General features: G+C 37.4%; 2 protein-coding genes across 3 annotated transcripts in view; one reads left to right on the top strand and one right to left on the bottom strand.

Annotated features, from left to right (window-relative positions):
• Positions 1–317: 317 nt before the first annotated feature.
• Positions 318–18036, bottom strand: MZT1 (mitotic spindle organizing protein 1). 2 transcript variants are annotated; one of them, XR_013355739.1, is made up of 4 exons: positions 17816–18036; positions 9282–9427; positions 5476–5615; positions 318–2081 (listed from the first exon to the last, which is right to left on the bottom strand). XR_013355739.1 is itself a non-coding variant. In XM_077855415.1 (3 exons), the coding sequence occupies exons 1-3, from the start codon at positions 17889–17891 to the stop codon at positions 2058–2060; spliced, it is 246 nt and encodes an 81-aa protein (XP_077711541.1). In that variant the 5' UTR covers positions 17892–18014; the 3' UTR covers positions 318–2057. The 2 variants fall into 2 exon arrangements, 1 of the variants encoding a protein (XP_077711541.1); XM_077855415.1 differs by lacking the exon at positions 5476–5615 and having other exon boundaries at positions 17816–18014.
• The window catches only part of BORA (BORA aurora kinase A activator), a 26385-nt gene continuing 17883 nt past the window's right edge, over positions 17602–26103 (top strand). Inside the window, exons 1-4 of the mRNA XM_077855411.1 lie at positions 17602–17779; positions 19261–19428; positions 21096–21202; positions 24172–24217. Of these exons, the coding sequence (XP_077711537.1) occupies positions 17642–17779; positions 19261–19428; positions 21096–21202; positions 24172–24217 (459 nt within the window). The 5' untranslated portion in view covers positions 17602–17641. The remainder of the gene's footprint in view (positions 17780–19260; positions 19429–21095; positions 21203–24171; positions 24218–26103) is intronic.

The following is a 26103-nucleotide window of genomic DNA, read 5'->3' as shown; positions in this document are numbered from 1 at the left end:
AGTATGGAGTATGTATAAAACTTTGTAATGTTCCACTATGTAAGGAATCTCTTACTTGAAGTAATGAGAAATATGATCTGACACCTATTTGAAATGCCGACCTTGTTTTCAAGTCTGGAGCAATGTTAATAGAGCTATCTACTCTCACTACCAGGAGAAATGTATTGCAATTTATATCTCAAGCTTAATTTTATGCTGGAAATCATAGTGCCTTTAAATAATCTTCATTCTAAATATTTATCTAAATATTTATAGAATATTTACAGAAACAAAAGTTGTGTTCACAAAGGATATATTAAATCAAAAGTACATGCCGGTATCACCAAAATGGTTTTATTTCTGTCACTGACAACATGCATAACACTGCCAATTGTATCATTACAATTTGTTTTGATTTTGTTAAATAGTACTTAAGTATGCATTAAAAATATATGTTTACATTTAAATGTAACACTTAAAGAAGTTCTCTGTAACCATAGACCTTCTCAATATATTTTCCTGCTCTGTATCAAACATAAATAACTTAATCTACAAAACCATAAATAAAACTATTAACTCTTGTGACCTAAGAGTATATACCGATTTTGGAGCTTGACAAAAATGTTGTCTTTATGATTTTATGAGTGACAACATGCAGGATCTGCAGTGTTTACTATCAAATAAATGACTTATCACAAGTCGTTATTGTTTCCCAACCAAGTCTGCCAATAATACACCTTTCTAGTGTCCTTGGTAAAGATTCTAGGTGCTTACAGTCAAAATAATTAAAACTAGATTTTTATAATAGTGCAGAAGGTTGTCACTTGAATATTAGTGTTACTTTGTCTGAAGAACAAAAAAATGCTGCTAAAGAGTAAATGCTTATACTATCATTTAAATGGAAGCTAACAAAATCTAAAATAAAATCAGATTAAAATCCTATCGGCCTTGGGAAAAATATTCCAATAAGATTCTGCTACAAAAACAGAATTAACACTATCCTACATTTTCTAAAATTTACTTGGAACCACCACTTTGATTAGTTAAAACTTTCAGGGAAAAAATAATGACAAAGTGACCTTAGAAAGGAATACTTATAATTCTTGATACAGAACACTTGATTATTTAGCTTTTGTTTAATGGCTGGAAATTTATTCCTTCAGAAAATATCGTATTTGTTGAAAGAGATTTCCTATTTAGGGATTTATTAGATAAGCACTCAAACTATTTTTATGTAATAAACTTCAAAGAATTTTGCATGTCAGAAATGTTTCATTATGTGTTTTTTTTTTTTAGGTTGTCATATGTAGAGTATAAAACTCAGAAAAATATGGTCAATATTTTCATTAAATTTAAATGATTCATTCAAATGACAATACTAAGCACTACCACTTTTAAATCTAAGTTTCTAAGTTTTATTTTTTAATTAATGCAAAAACAATCTGGTTCGTACTGCTAAGTGACAGAGAAACTTTTATGTTTAAAAAACTAAATATTCTGTGTTAAAGAAGAGCAGATTAGAACAAATCATTTCAAATTTCTGTGCTCTTATAACAGATTCTGATATGTTGTAAGTCTAAATCAAAATTCATAAATGGTGGCTGAAATTCTGTCAACTTTTAGCCCAATACAACACAAATCTATGGTTATTTTGCATAAACAATTCAAAATTAAATTTTATAATGGAAATGTCAACAAGTCATAACTACTACATTACTTCTGATGGGTTCCACTATACTTCAACCAGGCACAGCAGATGTGCACATCTGATAGACAGACTGCTTAGAAAATTAAAGCTATCAGAGCTATAAATAAGGAATACATAAATATGAATACAGCAATGCCAATGCATTAGAGCTGTTAAAAAAAAAGTAAGATGTGATGTAAACACATCTGATAGTTCTCTCTGTAAGCCATTTTCCACTGATTTATAAAGCTATGGTTTTATAATTCTTTTAAAAAGGAAAATGTTTCTACACTGCTGCATGCAGTAATTTCATTGTACATTCTTGACTACAATGCAATCTTCAAATCCTCTTGAAGAGCTTGACATATCTCATCAGGATTTCTCCAGAAAGTCAGCTTGTCGTATTTTCAGCAGCCTAGAACAAGAAAGTAAGTTTCATTATAATAAATCCATGAAAAAAGAGATACCATGGAGATATATTTGTCAATACTGCACTGTCATTAACAAACAATTCCTCCTCCACAAACATCGAACCACTTTCATCAGGATAATGCAGTGCTTTTCACTCTTTGCAGTACATTAGACCTACCTTTTGAACTGACTGCTAGGCTGACAGTGGAAAATTTGTCACATCATCTTAAATAATACAGTTAATGTAAAAATACATCGCTACTTGAAAAACAGACCCAAGTGGACCTTCTCCACACACTGTATCCACCTTATCCAGTCTTTGTTGGTTTGTCTGTTTATGCATGTTTCATTATAGTGTAAAAAGGGGATTAATAATGAAAAAGATCTTTCTGTCAGAAGACAGAGGAAAAAAGGGGCAAAAGGGAATAATGAACACATGTCTAATCCTCTTCACCTATATCACCATATACTTTCCCTGATTATTTGCAGAAATTTGTAGACACCAAATAATTCATCAATAAATGATTTGAGACTTTTTTTCTTTTTAAAGATTTATTTTAGAGAGAAAGAGCAAGCATGCATGCGTGCTCAGGGAGGAGCAGAGGGAAAGCAGCAGACTCCTGGCTTAGCTTAGTGTGGAGCCTAATGGGGATCTCCATCTCACAACGCTTGAGATCATGACCTGAGCAGAAATCAAGAGACGTTTAACAGAGCCACCCAGGTGCCCTTGATACATATTTCTAAAAGATAAGGATTTAAACAAGTACTTTCTCAAAGCTAAATATGAAAATGATGACTTTAAATAAATTTAATTTCAGAAATACACGGTAAACTTTTAATTCATTTATATTTCCACTTCTTAATTAAAACTTGCTTTTAAGTTTAGTCTAAGTTCAGAGACCTTTCATGAAAATCCCTTAACATGCTGGGAAAATTGTAGTTAACTCAATCTGAAACACTCTTTGCCATTAGCAGAACCTACCATGTTTGTCCATATAGTTGGCTATTCTAGTTAGCCTTTCGCTTCTTTGGCTTTATTATTCATAAGGATTAGAATTTAGTTTGAAAAAAAATATCCTTTGTTCTAGAAGGGTTCTCATTTTTTTTTTACCCCCTTAAAAGTTCTTATATTAGCTCTAGCTGCATACCTTTAGGCATTCTGTCTTCTTCCTAACCCCATTCTCAGAATCATCTACTTCAAAGACAACTTGAAATAATGTAAACAATTTTAGAGTTTTGAAAAAATTAAAGTACCTTAACTAATGAAATTTGTCTAGTCCCATTCCATTATCATACTAATTGTAGAGATTCTCCTCCAAGATGCAGACATTGAAAGAAGTATTTTCACCTGAACTAATTGTAATATGCAAGCCATCAACCTTGTAAAGCATTCCTATTAATATGAATGCAGCACTACTTTCTTTTTGGAAGGACAGCGCTGGCATCCTAAACTCCAGTTACCAAATTGCCATTAGAGCCTTCCAAACGTCCGAAACATTGCTCCTGTGAAAAATCAACTTCGGCAGTCTTGTCTCCCACACTTTGCTTTCCTGTGTAAGCTTATTTCCTCCTTCCTTACTTCTCTCCCAACTCCAAATTCTACAGCTCCAGTGTCCTTGTGCTGTACAAAATGCTCCTACAGTGAGGAGACACATCTTTCACTCTAAGGTGTTAGTAATCATATAAGAGAAAGGGCAAGGATTATTAGTATGAAATGCACCAATAAAAGTACAATTTGAGGTACCCTAGCCTTAGAGTAGAAGACACAGGAAAGGAGGTTTTTGACCAGAATTCCTGAAATCACAATATGTAAATGTTGCTTATACTTCAGTATTAGCCTAGAGGAGACAATATGAAAATGCAGTGTTTGATGGAAGAATCATTCATAAAAATGTCTTTTAACAACTGCACCTTAATTAACAGTCCTACTTAGCCTGTGGGAGACACATACAAATAACATATCTACTGATGCTAAGAAGTTGACCTAATCCTGTGACACACAACCAGCTACTTGATTACTAATTGATTTAAACAGTATCAATATACAATCTGTGAGAAAGACAAAACAAGTAATGAAAAATTGTTGCAATTTTCTACATTGTTAACTAAAGGAAAAACTGGATGTTTCAGACCCCACAGCTCCTTGCAACATTTCAGGATGTCCCTGATTTATATTTTACACATTCTAAAATAGAAGTACATATAATGAAATTCTAATCAGTAAGCTTTCTAAGTAAAGGCAGAAGAACACAACAGGTACAGTTTTTTCTTACCCTATTTTTAGTACTGAAAGAAACACAAAAAACATAAAATTAATTACCAGCAACCAACCAAAAAGGAGAAAACCATATATGCTTTATTAAGTCTGTAAAAGATGGTCAAGGAAAGCTCACAACGCAGCTCCCAATACCAACCCAATAACAGCAGGCAATAGAGAATAAGCAGATTTTATAATTTAAAGAGAAGGAACCTATGAAAGGTTATTCTTTAATCCATAAAGTTAAATGTAATATTTTTATTTTTAAAGTAGCATGGTATCATCTAGAATGATGTTCACCAAGTATCGCTGGTTATCCCTTGGGTGGTTCTGAACGATTTATAACCTTCTTTGTATTTTGGTATTTAAATATTTTAAAATTGAGCATTTTTTAATAAAAATTATGTACAGATTTCAAAAATCCCTTTAAAGAAAAAAAAGTTCTAATTAACATTTTTCCTCTTTGCTAGAAACTTTTCAGGATTCTCCTCCCTGCCTGGTTTTAATGAGAAACTGGCATACTGGTTGTTGTTTATAGAGCAGTGTGTTTAAAGAGGCTTTGTGTGAGACCATTCTTCCATTCAAATAGGCAATGCTTTTTAATTTTATCTTAATTATTTATTTTCCCTCCTATATCTCACTATGGCCCACTATTATCACTATGCAATAACCAGCATGTTGAAAGCAAAAATGCTATGTTAAGTAGGTAATTCTCAAACTCCTATCCTAATGCTTTGTGCGTTTTATTTTGTCTAAGTAAGTGCTATGCCAAAATACTTCTCTCAGTTTCTCTTGCTGCTAACTAGGTTGTCTCTGGTTCCTTTATGGTACTCAAACTGCATTACAATATGAAAACTTCATGCTCTTCTGCCTCCCTATTCTCTGTCAAATTCCAATATAACAAAAATTCATGCAGTTGTGGAAGATGTTTATTAAATAAATTCTCTTCCATTAGAATTTCAGAAATTTACCGATCAAAGACTGATACTACATTTTATTTTTAACAACAGAGTTCTGAGAGAATACAAAGCCAGGGAATGTTCCCATGCCACAATCCATTAACTTAGTTCTAATCACATTTCATTTTTTTTAAAAAGCAGGCTCAGATATTTTTTAGAACGTATTATAGGTAAAAACTTACAGTTAAAAACCTGAAGCCAGAGTCCAAGTTTAAATCTCAGCTCAACTACGTCTCAGTAAGTCCTTGGGAGAAGCTGGCCACCATAAGCTTCAGTTTCCTTAGCAGTAAACTACTAACCATAGTAGCAGTACATATCACTGCTGTGACCATTAAAGAAATAATGCAAAGAAAGCTGTTAGTGCAAAAAGACTGATAAAAGGCAAGTAATATTCTTATTATATTTAGTTATTTTTCTGTCGTATGAAAGCATGATTGAGAGTTTAACATTTAAAAAAGGTTCACATTCAGAATATTTAAGACTACTAATACAAAAGGAAAAATAGACAACCCAGAAAAAAATGGGTAAACTACTTGAAAAGGTATCTTGCAAAAGAAAATGACCAAAAGAACATGTAAAAACACATTCCCCCTCATTGATACTAGGAGAAATGCAAACAAAACAAAAACGCACATAATAAACTCATACACAATTACCAAAATGACTAAAATTAAAAACACAATAAATATTGGCAAAGATGTGGAGAAAGGTAGAGAAACTCGATGCTGCTGGTGGAAACAGAAATTGACACAAATACTTTAGAAAACTCTGGCATTATCTATTCCAGTTGAAGATAAACATAACCTAAAACCAAGCAACTTTACTAACAAAAATGCATGCATATATGCATCATGAGTCATTAACAACTATGATCACAGCAGCATATTTCTAATAGTCCCACCCTGGTGGTACCTGAATATCCATTCACAGTAGAAAGGATAACAGTAGTGTATTTGTGCAACAAAGCATGATTGATTATTCCAGTGAAAGGAACTGTATTACAGCTACACACAACATAAAAAAAAAAAAAAAAAACCTCTGCGGTGCCCAGGTGGCTCAGCTGGGTAAGCATCAGACTCTTGGTTTGGGCTCAGGTCAAGATCTCAGGGTTTTGAAAACAGAGATCCTCATAGAGTCTGCTTAACATTCTCTCTCTTCCTCTTTCTCTGAACCTCCCCCTGCTCATGTGTGTGCTTGGATGTACTCTCCCTCTCAAATAAATAAATCTTGGAAGAAAAGCAAAAAACAAAAAACAGGGCAGCCCAGGTGGCTCATTGGTTTAGCAGCGCCTTGAGCCCAGGGTGTTGATCCTGGAGTCCTGGGATCAAGTCCCACATCGGGCTCCCTACATGGAGCCTGTTTCTCCCTCTGCCTGCATCTCTGCCTCTCTCTGTCTCTCATGAATAAATAAGTAAAATTAAAAAAACAAAAACAAAAACATAAACCTCACATCCTCACAATTCTACTCGTAAATGGAATCCAAACACCCCTCCCCCACACACACACAAACTCCCAAAATAAAGAGGAAATCAGATCTATAAAAAGAGAAGAAACTAATGGTTGCAAAGAGGAGAGAGAGGAGTTTGAACAAATTGGGTGAAGGTGAGAGGGAAAAATAGGTTCCAGTTATGGAATGAGTAAGTCACAGGAATAAAAGGCACAGCATAAGGAACACAGTCAATAATACTGTAATAGTGATATCACCAGACAAGTGGCAGCTACACTTGTGGGTGAACAGATAGCATAATATACAAACCTGTCAAGTCATTAAGTTATACACCTGAAACTAATGAAACATTAATGTGTCAACTATATTAAAAAAAAAAAAAAAAAAAAACACCACTCTCAAAAATAATGTGAAATGAAGAACCCAATAAAGACCTCTATGATCCTGGTTTACATCAAATTCAAAACTTTTACAAAATTAAACTGCAGTGTTTAAAGACCCATGTTTAGTCAGTAAAACTGTTAAAAGTAAGAAAGCTCCAACCATAAAAATCAGAACAGTAGTTATTGAAAGGGGGGAGCAGGACAGCCTAGGTGATAGGGGAGCTCAAAGGAACTTTAGGGCTCTGGCATGAGAACTGTACAGATATTCTCTTTATGACAAATTTTTGCTGTGTAAATGTGTTTGTTTTACCTTTCTGTGTTAGATTTAATGAGAAAGTTTAAAAAATCTCAAAAACAACCCAAAGCACTGGAACTTACTGGAGACTGACTTAATTTTAGATAGATTATATGTATTATATAGTATTGCTTTCTCAAAGAAAAGAAAAAAGGCTAGAGAAAAGTTGTCTGTCCTTGGACAAGTTTTCAGAAGGATTAACTTGAGTATCAGCATCTGTGATGAGTTAGTTACATAAACAAGGAAATAAAATCATCCAAGATCTTAAATCAGTGTTTGGAAGCAAGAGGGAATACACCTTTCCTGTTCCTAATGCGAGCAATTAAGAAATGGCGAGTATGAATTTGAAAAAAAGATAGTCCTCTGGGCCGCTGGTAGCAGTGCAGCCAACTGGCCTCTGCAGTCCCTTCGTCTTAGATCTCAGAGCTACTATGTGTCCTTCTTCCCTCTTCTTGAAGGAGAGACACTTCTTCACAGCCAGGTAGCCCTACTGGCCAGTTTCCTTCCTGCAGAATCCAGAAGTACAGAATCCCACCCTTCCTTCATTTTGTCTGGGACCCTTTTATTGGGGTTAGAGATGGTTGACAACATCTATGAATCATATACTTCATCTCACCAGAGCCACCACTCTGGGCTTTCTCTCCAGAGTATGCTCTTTGGGTAAGGCTGAGAATTTTCCAGATCAATTGCTGGTTCCTTTTTTCTTAACCAGTTCCTTCCTCGATTTCTCATTCCTCTTACATTTTTATTTAAGTAGCAAGGAGAAATCTTTGCTACTTTTCATACTTTGTTAGGAAATTTCAACTAAATATCCAAGTTCATCACTTACAAGTTTTATTTTTCTTCCAATAGTAAAATATAATTCAGCCAGGTATTGTCACTTTACAGCAAGGACAATCGTCTCTCTGGTGTTCATTATGTTCCTCATTAGATCTCACCAGAAGCCCCTTTAACGTCCATTATTTCTAGCAACATTCTGCTTAACATGATACATGTATTCGCTAAGACAATTAAAGCTTTCTCTACAGCTCTTTTCTCCTTTCTGAGCCCCTAGCAGAACTTCCTTTAATGTTCAAAGTTCTACCAACACTTTCTTCAAGGAAAACTAGGCCCTTTCTATCAAGTGTGTAAAATTTTCCAATTCTACCCATTACCTAATTCCAAAGCCACTTCCTGACTTGCAGGTATTTGTTACAACAGCACCCCATTTTCTAATAGTGAAATCTGTATTAGACTTCTAGGGCTGCCACAACCAGGTACCATAAACTGAATGGACTGAAACAGAAATTTATTTTCTCACAGTTCTAAAGGCGAAAAATCCAAAATCAAGATGTCAGAAGGCTCTAGCAGAAGATCCTCCCCCTGGCTTCTTCCTAGCTTCTGATGGCTGCCAACAATCCTCGGCTACCATTGCAATCTCTGCCTTCACTGTCACAAGGCAATGTCTGTGTCTGTGTGTCCACATGGTACTCTCCTGGTGTATCTCTGTCCAAATTTCCCTTGTCTTATAAGGACATCAGTCATTAATCCACTATCTCATCTTAATTTGATTATACCTGCTGATACACAATTTCCAAATAAGGTCACATTCACAGGTACGTATCTTTTTGGGCACAGACACAATTTTACTTACAACACGAGGAAAATTCTAAACATAGCTGGAGACTTCTGTGAAGAGACAATGTAGTCCATGATAGGAGCAGTGCTTGTAACTGAACATACGTTACTAAGACTCTGGTTTTCAGAATTTCTGATGGTGACAGAAACTAATTTAATCACATTTAAGCAGGTTCTTCCACATAAATTCCACTCACCATTTTCTATAAAGCATCTTTCCTTAGAATAAACATACAAATCTCTAACCTTTAGTGCTTCAGTGGCCTTGCGAAGTTCCTTAATAACCGACGATAAAGCTTCTGGGTTAATTCCTTGTTCACAAAGCCGTACACAAATAGACAAAGTTTCCATATCTAAGCCAGTATTCAGAATTCTTGAAATTTCCAACAGAACTGAAAAAGATATAGAGGATATTTTTAAAAAAATTACATTTAAAAATACGCAGACAGTATTGTTTTTAATTCACATAATATTCCAAGTACCAAAAACTAGCACAGTATCCCTAGATTTTGAAATTATCATGTAATACTGTCTTGTTCTCTTACTTAGCCTAGCATCAGAAATACACTTATACCCTCCCTCCACATAACTGCTTTTTACACTTTGATTTATATTCTACAACTCATTTAATATCTTAAATATATGCATCATAATGAGGAGTATTATGAACATTTCCCCATTTTTAGTATGCTTTTACAATATAATTTAGTCTTACAACATTCCATTTTATGAAAACATCTTATATTACTTAACTACTCTACTATTTAGGAGTTACTATTTAGGAGTTAAGGGTCTCCTGTTTTCCCCACTGAAATAATCCTGCGATAAACATCTGTACATACTAACTACATTTTATTTCATTAGGATAAATTCCTAAAAGTGCAATGCTCAGTGATGTACATATTTAAGGCTTGAAGAGCTTAGAAACTTCTACAATTTGACAGAGTAATCATGTCTGTTGAAATCTAATAGTAAAAAATGAAAGTTTTTTAACTTTTTTTTATAGTACTTCATTTTATTGCAGTTTATAAAAGTAATTGACATAAGAAACACTAGCAAAGAGAAGCACAGAATGTAAATACACTGGCTCCATTACATTTTGTTTTATGGTGGTTATTCCCCAGAGCATGTTTAGAATTTGTTAAGTCAATGGTCAACATATTATATATGGCTGCCTGTATTATTTTCCCTTGGCCGTATACTTAGAAAGTTATTCCCCATGCAAAGATTATATAATTATATACCAAGATTCCCTTCCATCACTTCAAAGTTTGTTTCCCATCTGCCTATAAACACTTGAAGATTTAACTCCCTGGAGTTCAGGTGGAAGACAGGATTTAACTTTATCTCCCTGAAATAAGAGTTAAGAGTCTGCTCTCTAGAACAAAGTACTTGAGTTCAAATTTCACCTTCATTACGTAATAGGCAAAGTAACCTTTCTGTGCCTTTATTTTACAATTTTGTGAAATAGGAATAGTAAGTACTTACTTTATAGGATCAGTGTGAGTACTACAAGACACACTCAGAATGCTGTGTCCATTGGCATCTCGTGCTCAAAAAGAGCTATTACTAATACCTTCTCTCTTTTCAATTTTTGTGTGTGTTGCTTATGTTTTGTATCTACCTTAGCTACTTAGTAGCTAAGTAGATTTCTGGCTGGAAATTCATCTTCCACAGATTTTTCTTGATGTCCTAAATTGGTGAAGCATTCTTGGGATAGGTAGTCTCACACTGGTCTCAGCCCTCTGGATCAGACCTGGTGGAAGCACACTGGCTCCAGACCCACAGGACACATGGATGGTACTTCCCAATCCCTGGCCATGGCAGATGGCACATTTCTGGCCTCCAGCTTCAACCAGGCACACAGGACACGTGGATGGTACTTCCCAATCCCTGGCCATGGCAGATGGCACATTTCTGGGCCCCAGCTTCACCCAAGCAGCGCAGCATGCTTTGTCAGGTTTCATTCCCAGTCTCCTGCTGTGGTTCCCATCTGCTCCTCTCTTTGGGGAAAACCTTTCTCTTTCTAAGCAGGAGATTTTTGCTTTCTTGGTTTTGAACATGGCTGTGCTGATAATTGCATTTTAGTATTTCCTGTTATTTTTATATGCTTGGAGCAGAAAGTTTTAGCTAAGTGCTCAATCATCATCAATTTTGATAGTGAATCACCAATTTCTTTAATTTTTAGTTTTGTTTTCATAAATGCATTCTACCTTGCTTTGGTATATTCTAAGTGATTAATGCAGATATTCTAGAATATACTTATTTTTATTTTGTAGCCAGCCATCTTAACAAATCCTACTGATGTCTTTTAGTTAATTCTCTTCTGTTTTCCAATTAGATAATTTTACCTACAAATAATAGTTTCATGTCCTACCTAACAGTCTTTTTCTTTTTTTATCCTGCATTATTTGCTAAAACTTTCGTATCAGTGGTTAAAAAATAAATAAATAAGTGAAAGAAATGCTTTTAACACTAATGTTAAGGATGATGTTAATTTCATATAACTATTCCTTGGCGTGTTAACAACGTACTGTTTTCTTTCGCTAAGACTTTAAAATTAGAAGAAAAGTGTTGATTCTTATGAATTCTTTTTCATCAAACACTGAAATGACCAGGCAGCTTTCTGCCTTTGACATAGTAAAAGAGTACATTATATTGACAGACTATATTCACAGCTGAAGAACAGTGAGCTTAGGAAATCCCTACTTTAATAGTAAGCAAGTTAGCAAACTTGTTATTTATCTGGAAGTAGATGTTACCTCATCCCTCAAGTTGTTCACGGTAAATACACTCTCGAGAAACTGCAGGAGGAAGGCCTTGCCTTCTCAGCCTATAGAGCAAGACTGTTCAAGCAGGCTCAGGGCTCACAGGCTGTATCTCCCAATAGTGACACTGCATGACTTCTGATGCTAGGCTTAAGAAGGTAATATGGCTTCCTCCTGGCAATCTCTTGAAGCACTCTCTCTTGCACCCTACCCACAAGTGAGAAGAAACCCACATGCTGGAGACAACAGCCCCTGCTGCAGGCCCAGCTAACATGTGTCAACTAGAAGATATGTGAGTGAGAAAGCTTTGGGATGACTCTAGATTCAGCACTAACTGCAATGCATTAGAGACCTTCAATGAGAATTACCCAGATAAGCCAGGCCACCATATAGATCTGAGAGACAAGTACTTGTTGTTTTGTGCCAAGAAGTTTGGGATGGTTTGTTATGCACCAGGAAAAATGAAAGCAGGTACTCTGACCCTACTCCAACTCTCCAACATTACCAACATGAGCACCATCATCAACTGTTCCTGACAAATTCCCACCAGTTTTCTCTGCATGACAGACCCTGGTCTATAAATGCTGTTTATTTCTGATTTCATGCCTTAGTTCATGCTTTTCTCCTCTGCCTTTTCTCTTCTCCCCATGTAATTCCATACTCTCTCTCAAGTCTATCTCAGGACTATTTCTTTCCTTTAAGCTTTCTTATAAAATCTATGTTGATCTTTACCTCCTAACTTCATAACCTATCTGTAATAAGTACTTCTGTGGTGCCTACTACATAATTGATACTTATATGTATTTTGTGCTATGTTACTGTTGAAAATACAATTGTGAAAAAAGACAGATATGGTCCCAATACTCATGGAATTACTGTCTAGGAGAAATAGATATTAAAGTAATAACTGATCCTAGTCAAAAGGGAAATAAAGAAAAGCATACCTCCAAAACAAATTATAAGGGCATCTTACATAGTTGTGAAAGACAAGTGTTTAGGAAAGACTTGCCTGAAGAAGTGACAAGTAAGCTTACACTTCAAGGATGAAGAGAAATCAACCTAACACAGAGTTAAGAAGTACAAAGAGAGTGAGTGTGAAAAAAACAGCTTGTGCAAAAATTCCTGCATTAAAGAGAACTTGGTAAATTCATAGATCTGAAAGGTTCTAAATGTGGAGGCAATGTAATTGCAAGGAAAGTACAGGTGTAAAATATGAGAAAGGAAAGGCATGAACACTCACTAAGTCTCTTTGAAGATTTCAGAACTTTGGTAAGCTACTAAAAAATATAAAAATGAAAGTATGACAATCAGATCTTCATTTTTAAAAGACCCCTGCGGCATAATATAATGATCCTGGAAAGAGGCAGAACACCAGTGGAGGAGGAGTCAACTTACTGCCATCTTAGAAGAGAGATTAAGTGGTCAAACCTGAGACGAAGGAAGAAAGACTTAGTGAAGGACAGAAGGGAGGGGAGGTGAAACAAAGCAAGAATGATTCCTAGGTTTCTTTCTTCAGTGACTGACTAGACTGATAGCAGAGAGACTATACATCCGTTTCACTGACATGCCTTGTATACTGTGAACTTTCTTAACTCCTTCTAACTTACTACCTGATATGTACTAAAGCAGCACTACACTGAAACCCTCTGGTGAGGAAGAGGTTCCTTTTAATCACATTTATAACAAGCATAATTATTAGTAGTAATTGAAGCCATAAGGAAATTTTTAAAATTTAAGATAAAAATCAAAGTATAAAACTATCAATAAAGAGTACCTAAAATTTCAAAACATTGAAAAGCAAAAGAGGTAAGTGAGTACACTGGAGAATAGAGAGAGAGGCAGTATAGAAGACTGACATTTTTAAGAAGGAATCTGGAGAGAATGTTGAGGATATAAAAATGAGAGGAAGGGATTGACCCAAGACCTTATACTAAATCAGGGCCAGGGTATCAGTCGGGCTCCTTTCAGAGTAAGCCACACAGATAAACTACAAGCCTACCTGCTCCTGAAGTATCATTTTCAAAATGCTTTCACTTCACAAAAATAAAAATGTTTATAGCTGAGTTCTACAACCCTGAAATCATGCAGATCCATTAGATTAAATTAGTTGATTCTAACCCAGCCATTAGAAATGACAAATACCCACCATTTGCTTCGACATGGATGGAACTGGAGGGTATTATGCTGAGTGAAATGAGTCAATCGGAGAAGGACAAACATTATATGTTCTCATTCATTTGGGGAATATAAATAATAGTGAACGGGAATAGAGGGGAAGGGAGAAGAAATGGGTAGGAAATATCAGAAAGGGAGACAGAACATGCAAGACTCCTAACTCTGGGAAATGAACTAGGGGTGTGTAAGGGGAGGAGGGCGGGGGGTGGGGGTAACTGGGTGGCGGGCACTGAGGGGGGCACTTGACGGGATAAGCACTGGGTGTTATTCTGTATGTTGGCAAATTGAACAATAAAAAATAAATTTATTATTAAAATAAATAAATAAATTAGTTGATTCTAGTTGTGATAGGAGGGAAGTAGTAAGATGATGAGAACTATACTAATCCTGAGAGAGGATACTGGACTCAAAAACTTTTGGCACTCAAGGCTAGACTTAAGTTCAATGAAACCCCACATTAACAAAGTTTCAAATGATAATCCTATTTGGGTAGTTCTGTTTGGCCCCTTTAGGCAAGCTGAAATTTTGTTTCTGGGAATGAATGTGGAGGAAGGTGGGATTATAAAATGACAACATGGAGACGCCTGGGTGGCTCAGTTGGTTAAGTGTCTAACTTAGGCCCAGGTTATGATCTCAGGGTCCTGGGATCCAGCCCAAGGCGGGCTCAGTGCTCAGCAGAGGAGTCTGAGTCTGCGTCTGCCTCTGACTCCCCAGCCTCTAGTTCCCCATCCTGCTGTGAGCGTATGTGTGCGCCCTTGCTCTAATAATTATATAAAATAGTTTAAAAATAAATAAAATAAAATGAGAACATGTAGGATTTTTCCAGTTCAGTTTATGATCAATTATTTACAGTGTGTGTTTACCTTTGTGTCTTAATTATTAAACAACATGGAAAAGTTTTCCATTAATTTTGCAGTAATTCAACTTCATATTTTATGTGACTGTCTTAGACTCCAATTATGGCCCCAGGGATTTTCTGTAAGTTTAGAATTCTAATGGACGTGATATTCCCTAGCTGCCACATTTAACAAATGTTGATTCAGTGCCAACCTGGGGCCTTTTTATCTTGAGGTTTGTGGACTAACTGTATATGAAGGAGCAGTGTTCTCGAAGTCATAGAGCCTCTCAATTTTTATTTTTTAAAAAATCTGTATTTCTTCACTTTTTCCTGTTCTTTCACTCTCAATAATCTTCATTTTACACACACTCCTCCCAGTAAAAATATTGATGACACAACCAATAGTCAGTTCTCATTTGTACATCAATAGTTCCACCAGTGATAAACTGGGAGTTCTCCATTCAAACAGGATTTTGTGGCCGTATAAATGAGGAACCTAGGTATAGCCATCATAAGAAAATTGACAGAAGTGGGGCCTCATACTCTATTCTTTAAAAGACCCACCGGCTTCCAAGCAAAGATGTAAGACAATATAACCATCGCTCACTTTTTGAAAGTTTGTCTTATTTCACTTTGCTTTTATGGAAGCCATACATTAGTAGCTATTTTTGCTAACCAAAAGAAATCCAATAAATTTTTGCTTTTATGAAAATAGGCAAAAAGTGAAAATAGTGTTGAGTGTTTGTTTACGATAAGCCATTAGAGCCAGCACATAACCCCAGCATTTAGTGTTTGTTACTGCCAAGCTCCTTCCCCAGGAACTAAACTCAATCTCTTGCCATTAAGCTCCCAGAGCCTTAAACTAGTGTCTGGGGGCATCTGTGCTTTACCTCTATTTATTTTGTGCATCTGTTAACAAGATGTATCCTAGGGCATCAAAAAACCCTAAGAAAGGTTATTTTTTGGGGTCTGAGAATGCTCAAAAAAATTTCCAATTCGTATTGGCTCTTCACTTTACATAATTTCAGCTTAGGAAACGTTTCATGGGACCAGTCTGCTTCCAGATAGCTGGGGAAACCTATAATGTGGTACACTGAGAAAGAATGGGAAATAGGCTGAATACGATGTTAATAAAATTCTGGGGTGCCTGGTAGTTCAGTGGGTTGAGCATCCAACTCCTGATTTCAGCTCAAGGTTGATCTCAGGGTCATGGGATGGAGTAGAGCCTTGTTCCTCTCTCTCTGCCTCCACCTCTAAAATAAATAAAACCTTTAAAGAATAAAGTCTGTTTTCTTTTCAGAGAAACAGCAAAATAGATACTTGGTAAGTAAAAAGTTAGATGCAAATGTTCTAATGTACATAGTTCTTTGAAAAGGAAAGCAGAGCAACCCCAGTGGCTCAGCGGTTTAGCGCCACCTTCGGCCCGGGGCGTGATCCTGGAGACCCGGGATGGAGTCCTGCGTCGGGCTCCCTCCTTGGAGCCTGCTTCTCCCTCAGCCTGTGTCTCTGCCTCTCTCTCTCTCTTTCATGTATAAATAAATTTTAAAAACCTAAAAAAAAAAAAAGAATGTAAAGGAAAGCAGCAACCTGTGCAGAAAAAGCCAGAAATCTTACTGAAAGCCCTTTAAGGAGTGACTGTATCAGTAAGTGAAGCCGGCAGGGAGATTCAGCAGGAAGGCTGGCACAACTGAGAACTGCAAAGTTTCTTTCTTTCTTTCCTTTTTCTTTTTTTTTTTTAAAGATTTATTTATTTATTTGTTTATTTGAGAGAGAGAGAGAGAGGCAGAGACACAGGCAGAGGGAGAAGCAGGCTCCATGCAGGGAGCCCGATGTGGGGTTTGATCCCGGGACTCCAGGATCGCGCCCTGGGCCAAAGGCAGGCGCCAAATCGCTGAGCCACCCAGGGATCCCCCAGAGTTATGTTTCAATAGAGATGAAGACTCATGTTAGTAACCCCCCGGAAAAATGCAAAAAAAAAAAAGGGGGGGGGGGCAACATTCAACATCCATCAAACCCGTAAGAGGATGCAATAAAATGGAGACAAAGGAGGAGTCCGCAAGTAGTGGGATGTACATGTAATACAACCCAAAGGTCATGGTAACTATTTTTTGCTTTGTCGCCTCTGATACGCCTTTGCTTTGTGGTCTTAAATATTCACAAATACCTTTTAGGAGGAGGTGAACTCACTTTATAGAAAAGAAAGAAATGGGCTCAAAACGTCTACATAGCTTGCCCCCCCCCCCCCCCCGGAAGGGGAGCACAGTGTCAGAACCGGCATTCATTCGAGGGTAGAGAACCTGACTCCAGGGCCCGTCGTCTTCCAGCACGTGCGCGCGGGCGTTCCACCCACGTGCCGCGGAAACAGGTAAAGCGGCGCACAGCCCCAGCCGCCGGCGGCACCTGCTCCTCGACGCCTCGGAGCGCTCCTGAGGGCGGGGCGCCTCGCCCGCTCGCCGCACAGTGAACAAGCGTCAGGGACAAAGGACATCGCGGTGACCAAACGCACAAGGCCGCTCTCCACACGGGGCTTGCAGTCTCGAGGGCTGCTCCCTCCCGCTCGGGCCTCTGAGGAAACGGCGCCCCGCCGCGGGTTGGGGGGGGGGGCGGCGCCCGAAGCCGGCTCCGCGGGAAAGGCCGCCAGGAGCCCGCCGCAGCGTGAGGCGCGCGGGGAGCGGGTGCGGAGCGGGCGGCGCGCGTGAGGCGCGGGAGGCGCGTGAGGCGCGTGGCGTGCGTGAGGCGCGGGGCGCGCGCGCCCGGCTGACGTGGCGGCTGGAACGCCGTGCGCGCGACACAGCACGCCGGAGCCCAGAGAGCGCTCTCGAAGGATGGCACCCTCGGCGCCACGGCCTCGGCGGATCCCCTGGGACGATCCTCGAAGATGCCGTCCGGGGCCGGAAGTGGACCTCAAGTCCTTCTTGGCTTCCCGCCGCCTGGGGGCCCTGGCTGGGGGAAACGGAGACAAGGTAAGGGGGGGGCGAGGGGGAGAAACGGGCACTCACCGTCCATGGTCTCCCTCACCGCGTTGAGGTTCGCCGCCGCTGCCGCCGCCGCCCCGGGGCCGCTGCCGCTCGCCATGGCGGAGGCCGAGGGAGGCGGGAGAAGGGCCTGACCCGGAACTGGAGCGCCGGCCTCTCTCCCGGGCAATCACACCACGCGTCCCCCGCTCACGCCGGGCAGGCTCCGCCCCTCGCGCTCGTCGCCGGCGTGAGGCTGCGTTGATTTAAATTTGGAGCCTCGTTACTCTGCGCGGAATGCGAAGCGGGGAGTTGCCGTTCGAATTTGCTACGCGGCCTCGATGCGATTGGTTGGTTCGCGGACGGCGGCGCGACGCGATTGGCCAGTCCCCCCACGGGGCCTGGGCGCTGGTTGGCCTAGGACAGCGCGGAAGCGGGGAGTTAAAGAGTCTATGCCTGTCGTGGGAGCTGGCCTGGCCCCCCGGGAGCGCCCTGGAGTCGCCTACTGGGGGGGCTTCCTTTTTTATACGCACCACTAGGTACGTTCTTTGTAGCCCCTGGCCTTTCCTCCTGTCTTGAGTTGGAGAGCTCCCTTTTCCTCCCTTGCCGACCCACCTGCCCTCTGTCCCCCGGGGGGAATGGGAGCAGCGAGGGAATAGGTGCGGAAGAGGGGGGGGGGGCTGGGGGGGCGCCAAGCTGTGATCGCTTAGGACTGGGAGTGACACTGGCTGGAGTGTCCACCTCTGCTCTTCACCCCCAAGGAAGCCAGCTGCTTCGGCCTTCCAGAAGTGGATCCTTTCTCCCTAGTCGTGCCGACCCCCCTTTGACTGAAAGTAATGCAGTCTTGCCTTCTACCCTGGACGTCTTAGCGCAAGGAGGATGTTTGAGGAGAGGCAACCAAAGGGCGGTTAGTCTCCTAGCCCTAATCAGCCGTACTTTGGGGCTAAAGTGGAAGAAAGACACTCGTGCTTAAGCTTCCTTGTCTCGTATATATCTGCCTGCTGCAAATAATTGTGGCTTAGCAGCTGTCGTTTGATAGGCAATTGCTGGGATATCCGAAGTATGTTAAGTGTTTGGAGACTTGAAATAAGGAATAAAGAAACTATAGGTTTTAGTTGGAACTATAGCCTTTTAGTTGGAAAGAGTTTTGTGCCTCTTGTGCCTCTTCGTTGCTTCGAAAGCGGACCTGAACTCATTCATATGCGGTTGACTGCTACTTTTGTGCTTCTTAGCTTCTCTGAGTTTAAATCTTCTGCAAAATGATATCCCTAATCATATCCCGTACCTCTCTAGTCCTCAAGGTTATTTCGAGGATCACTTTAGAAAATGTATGTGATGCCTTTTGTAAACTATAAACAACCCAAGAGCATTAGATTTTGAGTTCTTTATGCAAAATGTTTGTTGAATACATTTTAGTTGTCAAAATGAATGTGGAATGTGCCAGTTTTATTGTTCATAATGCCTTTTTTTTTTTTTTTTTTTTTTTTCAGTTTTCTCTCTGTGCTATGGGAGATGTCAAAGAATCAGGAATGCAGATAACACCGGAAACTCCAGGAAGGGTCCCAGTTCTGAATCCTTTTGAAAGTCCTGGTGATTATTCTAATCTCCATGAACAAACTCTCTCCAGTCCTTCTGTTTTTAAATCAAGGAAATTACCAGTAAGCTATTCTTGTCTAACATATACAAATTATCTTACATGTAAACATCTTTCTTTACAACGTAAGGGAGAAATTTATTATGGAGCACGTATGTGGGGAATTTGCTTTCTTAATTGTAATGTTCACTGTAGTGACTGGGCTAATAATAAGTTAGGTAGATTTTTTTTTTTTTTTTTTGCCAACATTTCTCTTTTATTTTCTTTCAGTAGATAATGTCTTGGCTTCTTGCAACTGGATATAGCTAGATACTGTGGTTGATTATGTATTTACTAATAACACATTCAAAGAGAAGCTATGTCATCTCCTTTATTGAGCAAACCTATTTGATTGCTGCTGTGTGTTAAAGTACGAAGCATAAAGAATAAGTCAGGGTCATTAAACACAAACTCTCAAGGAGCTTCTATTCTAATGCAGGGATCAGCAAACTTTTTCTCTCAAGGGCTAGACAGTAAATATTTCAGGCTTCACAGGTCATCTTGTTGCTGTTAAGACTAGTCAGCCTCTGCCTGGTATCACAAAAGCAGCCATAGGTAATATGTAAACAAACATGGCTGTGTTTCAATAAAGCTTTATGAATGTTTGAATTTCATGTAATTTTCACATGTCATGAAGTAATTTTTTATTTTTCCAATCATTTTTAGCTTGCAGATTGTATAAAAAGAAGCCAACATCTACTCTAAAGGAAAAGAATAACTAATCTAGCAACTTCAAAACAATATATGTGCTGTTAGTGGTTAAGGTGGCTAAGGGTGCTATGGAAGGGAAAGTGTTCCTTTGGAGATTAGGAAAGGCTATTACTTTAGCTTATTTTTACTGTTACTTGCTACCCTGGCGTTCTTTTGAAGTATGATCTTTTAACTAGTAAATTACCTAGAAAAACTCCAAAGTGAGTGGCTGTTTATGCTATATTTTCATGTCAGCTTAAACAAAGAGCAAGTTAAGTTGTACAGTTAGGCCGTTTATATTGAGTTAATCTGACCTCATGATTTTTGATTCAACTGTATTCCATTTTAGTTACCTGTTAATATAGAATAAATAATAGATTGGCTGCAACTTAATCCTCAAAGCCAGAATGTGTAGGATATTGGGTTTTTAAGCCTAATTTTGTCAAAAATGCATTCCAAATTACAGATTAGGATTTGGGCAAGTTTCTGGTTCAGTTGGATAGTTGAATGCAGAAGAGTAGCAATGATTACTTTTCCTAATTATTTTAAGGATCAACTATTTTATGATCTTTTGCAGGCACTTCTGTAGTTAGGACTTCATTTCAGTTCATTATTAGTGATAGTAAAGACCTTTGATAACTCTAATAAGAGATTTTTACTTTTACTGGTGTATGTTACATTGTTGATGAGTATTAATTCTGGAATTTCTATACCTTTATTACTCTACTGTGATTTTCCCCATCATTACGCAATTTTAAAAATCGCCCAGATGGAAGATTCAGATATTTTAAAATACAGACCAGTTGATTTAGTGTGATTTGATTATCATTTGCCATTTAATTTAGTGGTAAAGCCAAATTTTAAAATACAGCTTTAAAATACTTTTGCATTATAACCATTCACATTATTTTTGAAGCTGACATTTTGGTTAGCTTTTTGGTTAGCATTTTGATGAAGTATTTTAGTTTGCTTTTACTCATAAGTTCACTTTCTTTTGTTAAGACTCCAGGGAAATTTAGGTGGTCTATTGATCAACTAGCTGTAATAAATCCTGTAGAAATAGACCCAGAAGACATTCATCGTCAAGCTTTATACTTAAGTCATTCTCGGTAAGTTTTCCTTTTTTGTATCTAAGTATAATAACATATTATTAAGTGAAGAAAGATAGGAAATTCCAAAAGTTGAATATATTTATATGTAAAGATATCCGGGAGGAAAGATTCTGATACATTTATTGTACCTAAATGAAGAGTGAGTTCAAAGAAAGAACTGTATCCAGAAAGAAGATTCCCTTGCTAACAGTTTTAAACCTGAGTAGGGATCTTCTGTGTTTTTTTTTTTTTTTTTGAGATAACTTTCTTCTGCTACTTATGGGACAACTGTGCTTTCCAGCACTTAGTAGAAGGAAAACCATTTTGCAATTTGTAGCTTTCTGTATGATTGTGGCTTTTCCCATTGAGTTTTTGTTTTTGTTTTTTTTCTTTTTGTGGTTTGGAGTAAAGTAAAATGCTCTTTCATTTCTGTTTGTGTTTGAGGTTTGAGGAAGCCTAAAATCCCCTCACCAAATTCAAACACATTAAATGAAATGGTATCCATTTGCAACAGAGAGAGCTTTTCTAGATATTATGCAGCTTTGATATAAGACCCTTAGGGATCTAAATTACATTGTATTGCAGTCAATCTGTTAATCAGAGCAGCCTTAACTTGTTGATATTTTATATAGGTTTCTAAGCACTGGTGTGTCTTGGACTGGTGTGCTGTGCTGCTTGATGATGTCCAACATAGAGACGACATGTACTTCTTTGGTGGAACACCTAGCTTTTGATTACATATTACTGTAATCTGTAATTATAAATAACAGTGTTAATAGTTTTGGGGATTCTTGTTGATGTCAGTTTTATAGTCTGATTTTTTAGATATTTGAAACAATTGAATACTGATGTAACCACCTTTTAATTTTCAGTCCCAAGGTACATGTGTTGTCTTTCCAGAATAATGGATAATTGTTTTCTCTTTAACTTCAGAATTCAGTCACAGAAAAACATATATATGTTGCAATACTTTTGCAAATATTTGTCTAGATTTTCTACCCCTTCCTCTCTTGCTTCTTAACTTGATGACCATTCACTCACAATTAATGTCCATCTAGAAGTGTTATAAAAAGGGACTAGAATGGAGAGAGAGCGTAAAAGAACTTTAACTTAAAAATAAATAGTATCTTTGAAGAGAAAGTGAAAGTTTCAGAATCTAAAAGCAAATGGGTGACATCAAATTAGACTGATTTTTTTTTTGTTTGTTTCACACAAACTATTTGCTTTATTATTTGCCTCTTGATATATTCAATCATGGACAAATGTTATCTTAGTTAAAAGGTAGTTATTGAGCGTGTTGAGGAATACTGAAGAAGTATAGACTATTATTTCTAATATCCAGAACCAACAATACAATTAGCCAAAGTTGTGGCACAACATTTCTATACTTATTGATAAATGATGTATTCTCTAGGTAGATTTATAAAAAGAATCTTGGTGTATTTCAGTAGGTAGATTTGTAATACAGAAGAGAGGAAAAGAGTGGGAAAGACCGTAATTTTAATATAATATACTAATGTAATTCAATAAATGTTTATGGCTTCTACAAAGGACGGTGAGTACAGTCTCAAGAAAACATTGATTCATTCTTAGAAAGAAGCAGTGGCTTCCAGTGCCTCTTCCTTTCTAATCTGAGTTCCCTGTTTCAGTGCTTCCCACCCTTTCATACTGCTACTCATAAAAAATGATGACAATAAGGCAGATGGGTGTAAGCAAATGAGTCTGTCCATACAGAAGTTGAACAGTCCTGAAAAGGCCCTCCTCTACTCAGGATCCATTCAGGGTATCCGTGTAACCTAGATGCATCATGCCAGTGTTCTGTAATATAATGGTCAGGATACTCTGTCCTATATGACTTCTTAGAACCTTCCATGATCAGGTGGTAAATATTTGCCTAAACTGATTTTCACTGCTTCTAGCAATCCCCTAAATATTTCAGGTTCTTAGTCCGTCTGATGCAGCAGAAAATATTTCTGAATGAGGTAATACTAAATCAGAGCTTACTAAATATTATATGCTGTTACTATGCACTGTCATTTTGACCTGCTTTATGTGCATGATAAGATAAAGAGAACTGAGTTATTTGCCCCCCAAAATGGCTATTGTTCAAGCTGAGATATGTGAATTATCACTGTAGTCTATTTTCTCATCATTCTTTTACTTGAAAAATTCACTTGATTTTAATTTGTGAAACATATTCTTATATGAAGTTTGTTAAGCTACTAATATATATATATGAAACTCGGAGAGACATTCTTTTAAATTGTTGTAAAAAGAAGTGTTTACCAACTTATTAACAGAAAGCAAATAGTCTTCCCTGGGACAGATTAAAGTGGTCCTCTAAGGCTAGCTGCTTAGTCCTTGGCAAGTCTATGCCTCATGCTGGAGACCCAACATTTTGTTAAATCTTGTAGCTGATAAACTTGTGTTGCTGTAATTGCATATTGTATCAAAATAAAAAAATTCATTTGGACAGAATTCTATATTGTCAATATTTTATTTCATAATTAATATTTTTGTTCCTTAATTCAGAACTATGATAGTTTCTTTTCTTCTATTTCAGAGTAAGAGTTGATTCTAAAATTATGGCTATGATAAACTTGCTATAATTGAAGAAAAAGAATTTGAACAGTAGATTTCTGTGGAATGAAATGCCTCTTGTGATAGTTAAAGAACAAAGTTTATTCAAATTACTTTATGTTGTTAATAGTAATTTAAAAATGATATCAATGTAAGCCCTTTAACAGAAAATACTATTCCATTCAAACTGAATGGAAAGGAGGGAGGTAAGCCTAACAGCACAATGCCAAATATCCAAATACTGTCATTTACTAAATGTAATAAGATACAGGTGGTTGTTTTTTTAATGAGCCTAACATTTGCCAGTTTTCAACAGAAGGAAATTATTTCTTTGAAAGCTTATTATTTTAAATGTTCAATCAGCTGAAGTAATGGCATGGTTATGTTTCTTCTTTATCTCTGTATAGAATAGATAAAGATGTGGAAGACAAAAGACAAAAAGCCATTGAAGAGGTAACTTAAAACTGTTACTGATCATAAAGCCAGTTAAGCATCAATTCTGCCTGCACGTCACCTCTTTTAGGATGACTTCCTTTAAATCTTTTACTATCCCAGAACCTACCAGCCTGACCTGTCCCTAGCCGTGTCAAGTGCCCCTCTGTACTCCCATAAGACCAGTGTTGTTCAGCCATTCCAGTGCCGGTCATAGTGCTGCTATTACAATATTGTAATGATTGGTTTAGTGCTTCTCTCCCCTTGACTAAATTCTTCTGTTGGCCAATATTGTACTTCACTTATCTTTTCATTCTCAGGGCCTATCAAACAGTTTGTCTTCCTTGTGCCTTCAGGATACTGATGAGCACAAACTTCTGTTTCAAGTTGGAGTTTGTATAGAGGAAGTTGAATATTTTCAGACCTTGAAAATCGAGATTGGCATTGGCAATAGTTTCATCTTTTGTTGTTGTTAATGCTTTGAGTTTTCAAGACACAATATATTTCATGAAATAAAATACCTTTCTAAAACATAGAAGAAAGTATATTACACATGTAGGGTTTTTTTTTTTTAGATAAAAATAATAAACCAAGTTTTTCACTTTTTGCTCATTTGTTTGATGATCTCCTCCTAGAGTGCAAACCAGGGTTATCTATCTAGTTATTTCCCAGAAAGTCTTTATGTCATGAAAATACCTGTTTTTCCTTTTTCCCTTACCAGCCCTCTCTACCCACCCCTATTCCTTAGCTATATTCAACTCTTCTGAATCCCAGAACACTTTAGCTATGGTGTGTGTATAGAAATTAAGTGATGCTGTGCCCCACCCCCCGCGCTTATTTTTCTAGTGTTGATATTGGCCCCTTGTGTTTCAGATATAGCATATTTCTTCAAAAACTCTTGCATGTGCTTTCCTCCTCCCAAATATTATCTGCTTATTTATCTAGTAACTTCAGAATTTTCACTCTGATCTATACTTGATTTCACAACAGTTGAATACTCTCAGACTGTTTCCCATTTCCCAACATTTTAGAAAATGTGCTTTCCCTTTAGAAGCCTCAATTTTAAAGGGAAATTCAGCAAAAAATTTAAGAAAATAAAATCAGAGTGAAAATTAGGGTCAGTGTATCAGAAACAAGTTAATGTATCAGAAACAAATATTTTCAAATGTATAAATATTTGAGAGAATAAATATATGCAGATAGTATAAACAAAGTTTAGAATTCAAAGGAAAATTATAAAGTGAAAATAAAAAGCTTCTTGTTTCCCATCTTACTTCCTAAAAGTAACTATGTGACTTTTATACTTTTAGATTAATTTTATGTATATAATGCAAATGGCCTTTAACAAATAGTATCATCATTCTCATACTGTTTTGCATCTTTTTTTGCTTAATAATGTTCCTTAGTTTTGTTTTGTTTGTTTGTTTTTTTTTTAGCACATACTGATTCTTAGTAATGGCATAGTATTCCTTTGTATTAATGTATTGTAACCTAACTGAGCCCCTACTAATACTTACGTTGTATTTGATGTTTTTCTATTACAAATAATGTTTCAGTGAACACACTTGTGCATATATCTTTGTGTGATTGCAACATACTTGGGAAGTCAGAGGCTTTGTGTTTTCAGTTTTGGTAAATTTTGCAATGTGGCTCTCCCAAAAGGTTACAGCAGTTTTTACTCCTGGTCATGTTATCATACCCACTGTTTTCTTCTATCTGCAATACTGATTATTATTCAGCTTCTTAATTTGTATTATTCTAATCACTTTAAAAATTTCATCTTGTTAATTTGGATCTATAGGTCTTTAATTTTGAATGGACTAAATACATTGCTTCATTAGTTGGTGGGGGTGGGTCTTTCATATTTTTTTTTCTGGAAATTGTATATATCATAATCTCTGCTCCCC

This window comes from Canis aureus, chromosome 17, assembly GCF_053574225.1.
Source record: "Canis aureus isolate CA01 chromosome 17, VMU_Caureus_v.1.0, whole genome shotgun sequence".
Taxonomy (NCBI): domain Eukaryota; kingdom Metazoa; phylum Chordata; class Mammalia; order Carnivora; family Canidae; genus Canis; species Canis aureus.
This window is presented reverse-complemented; position numbering and strand designations above follow the sequence as displayed.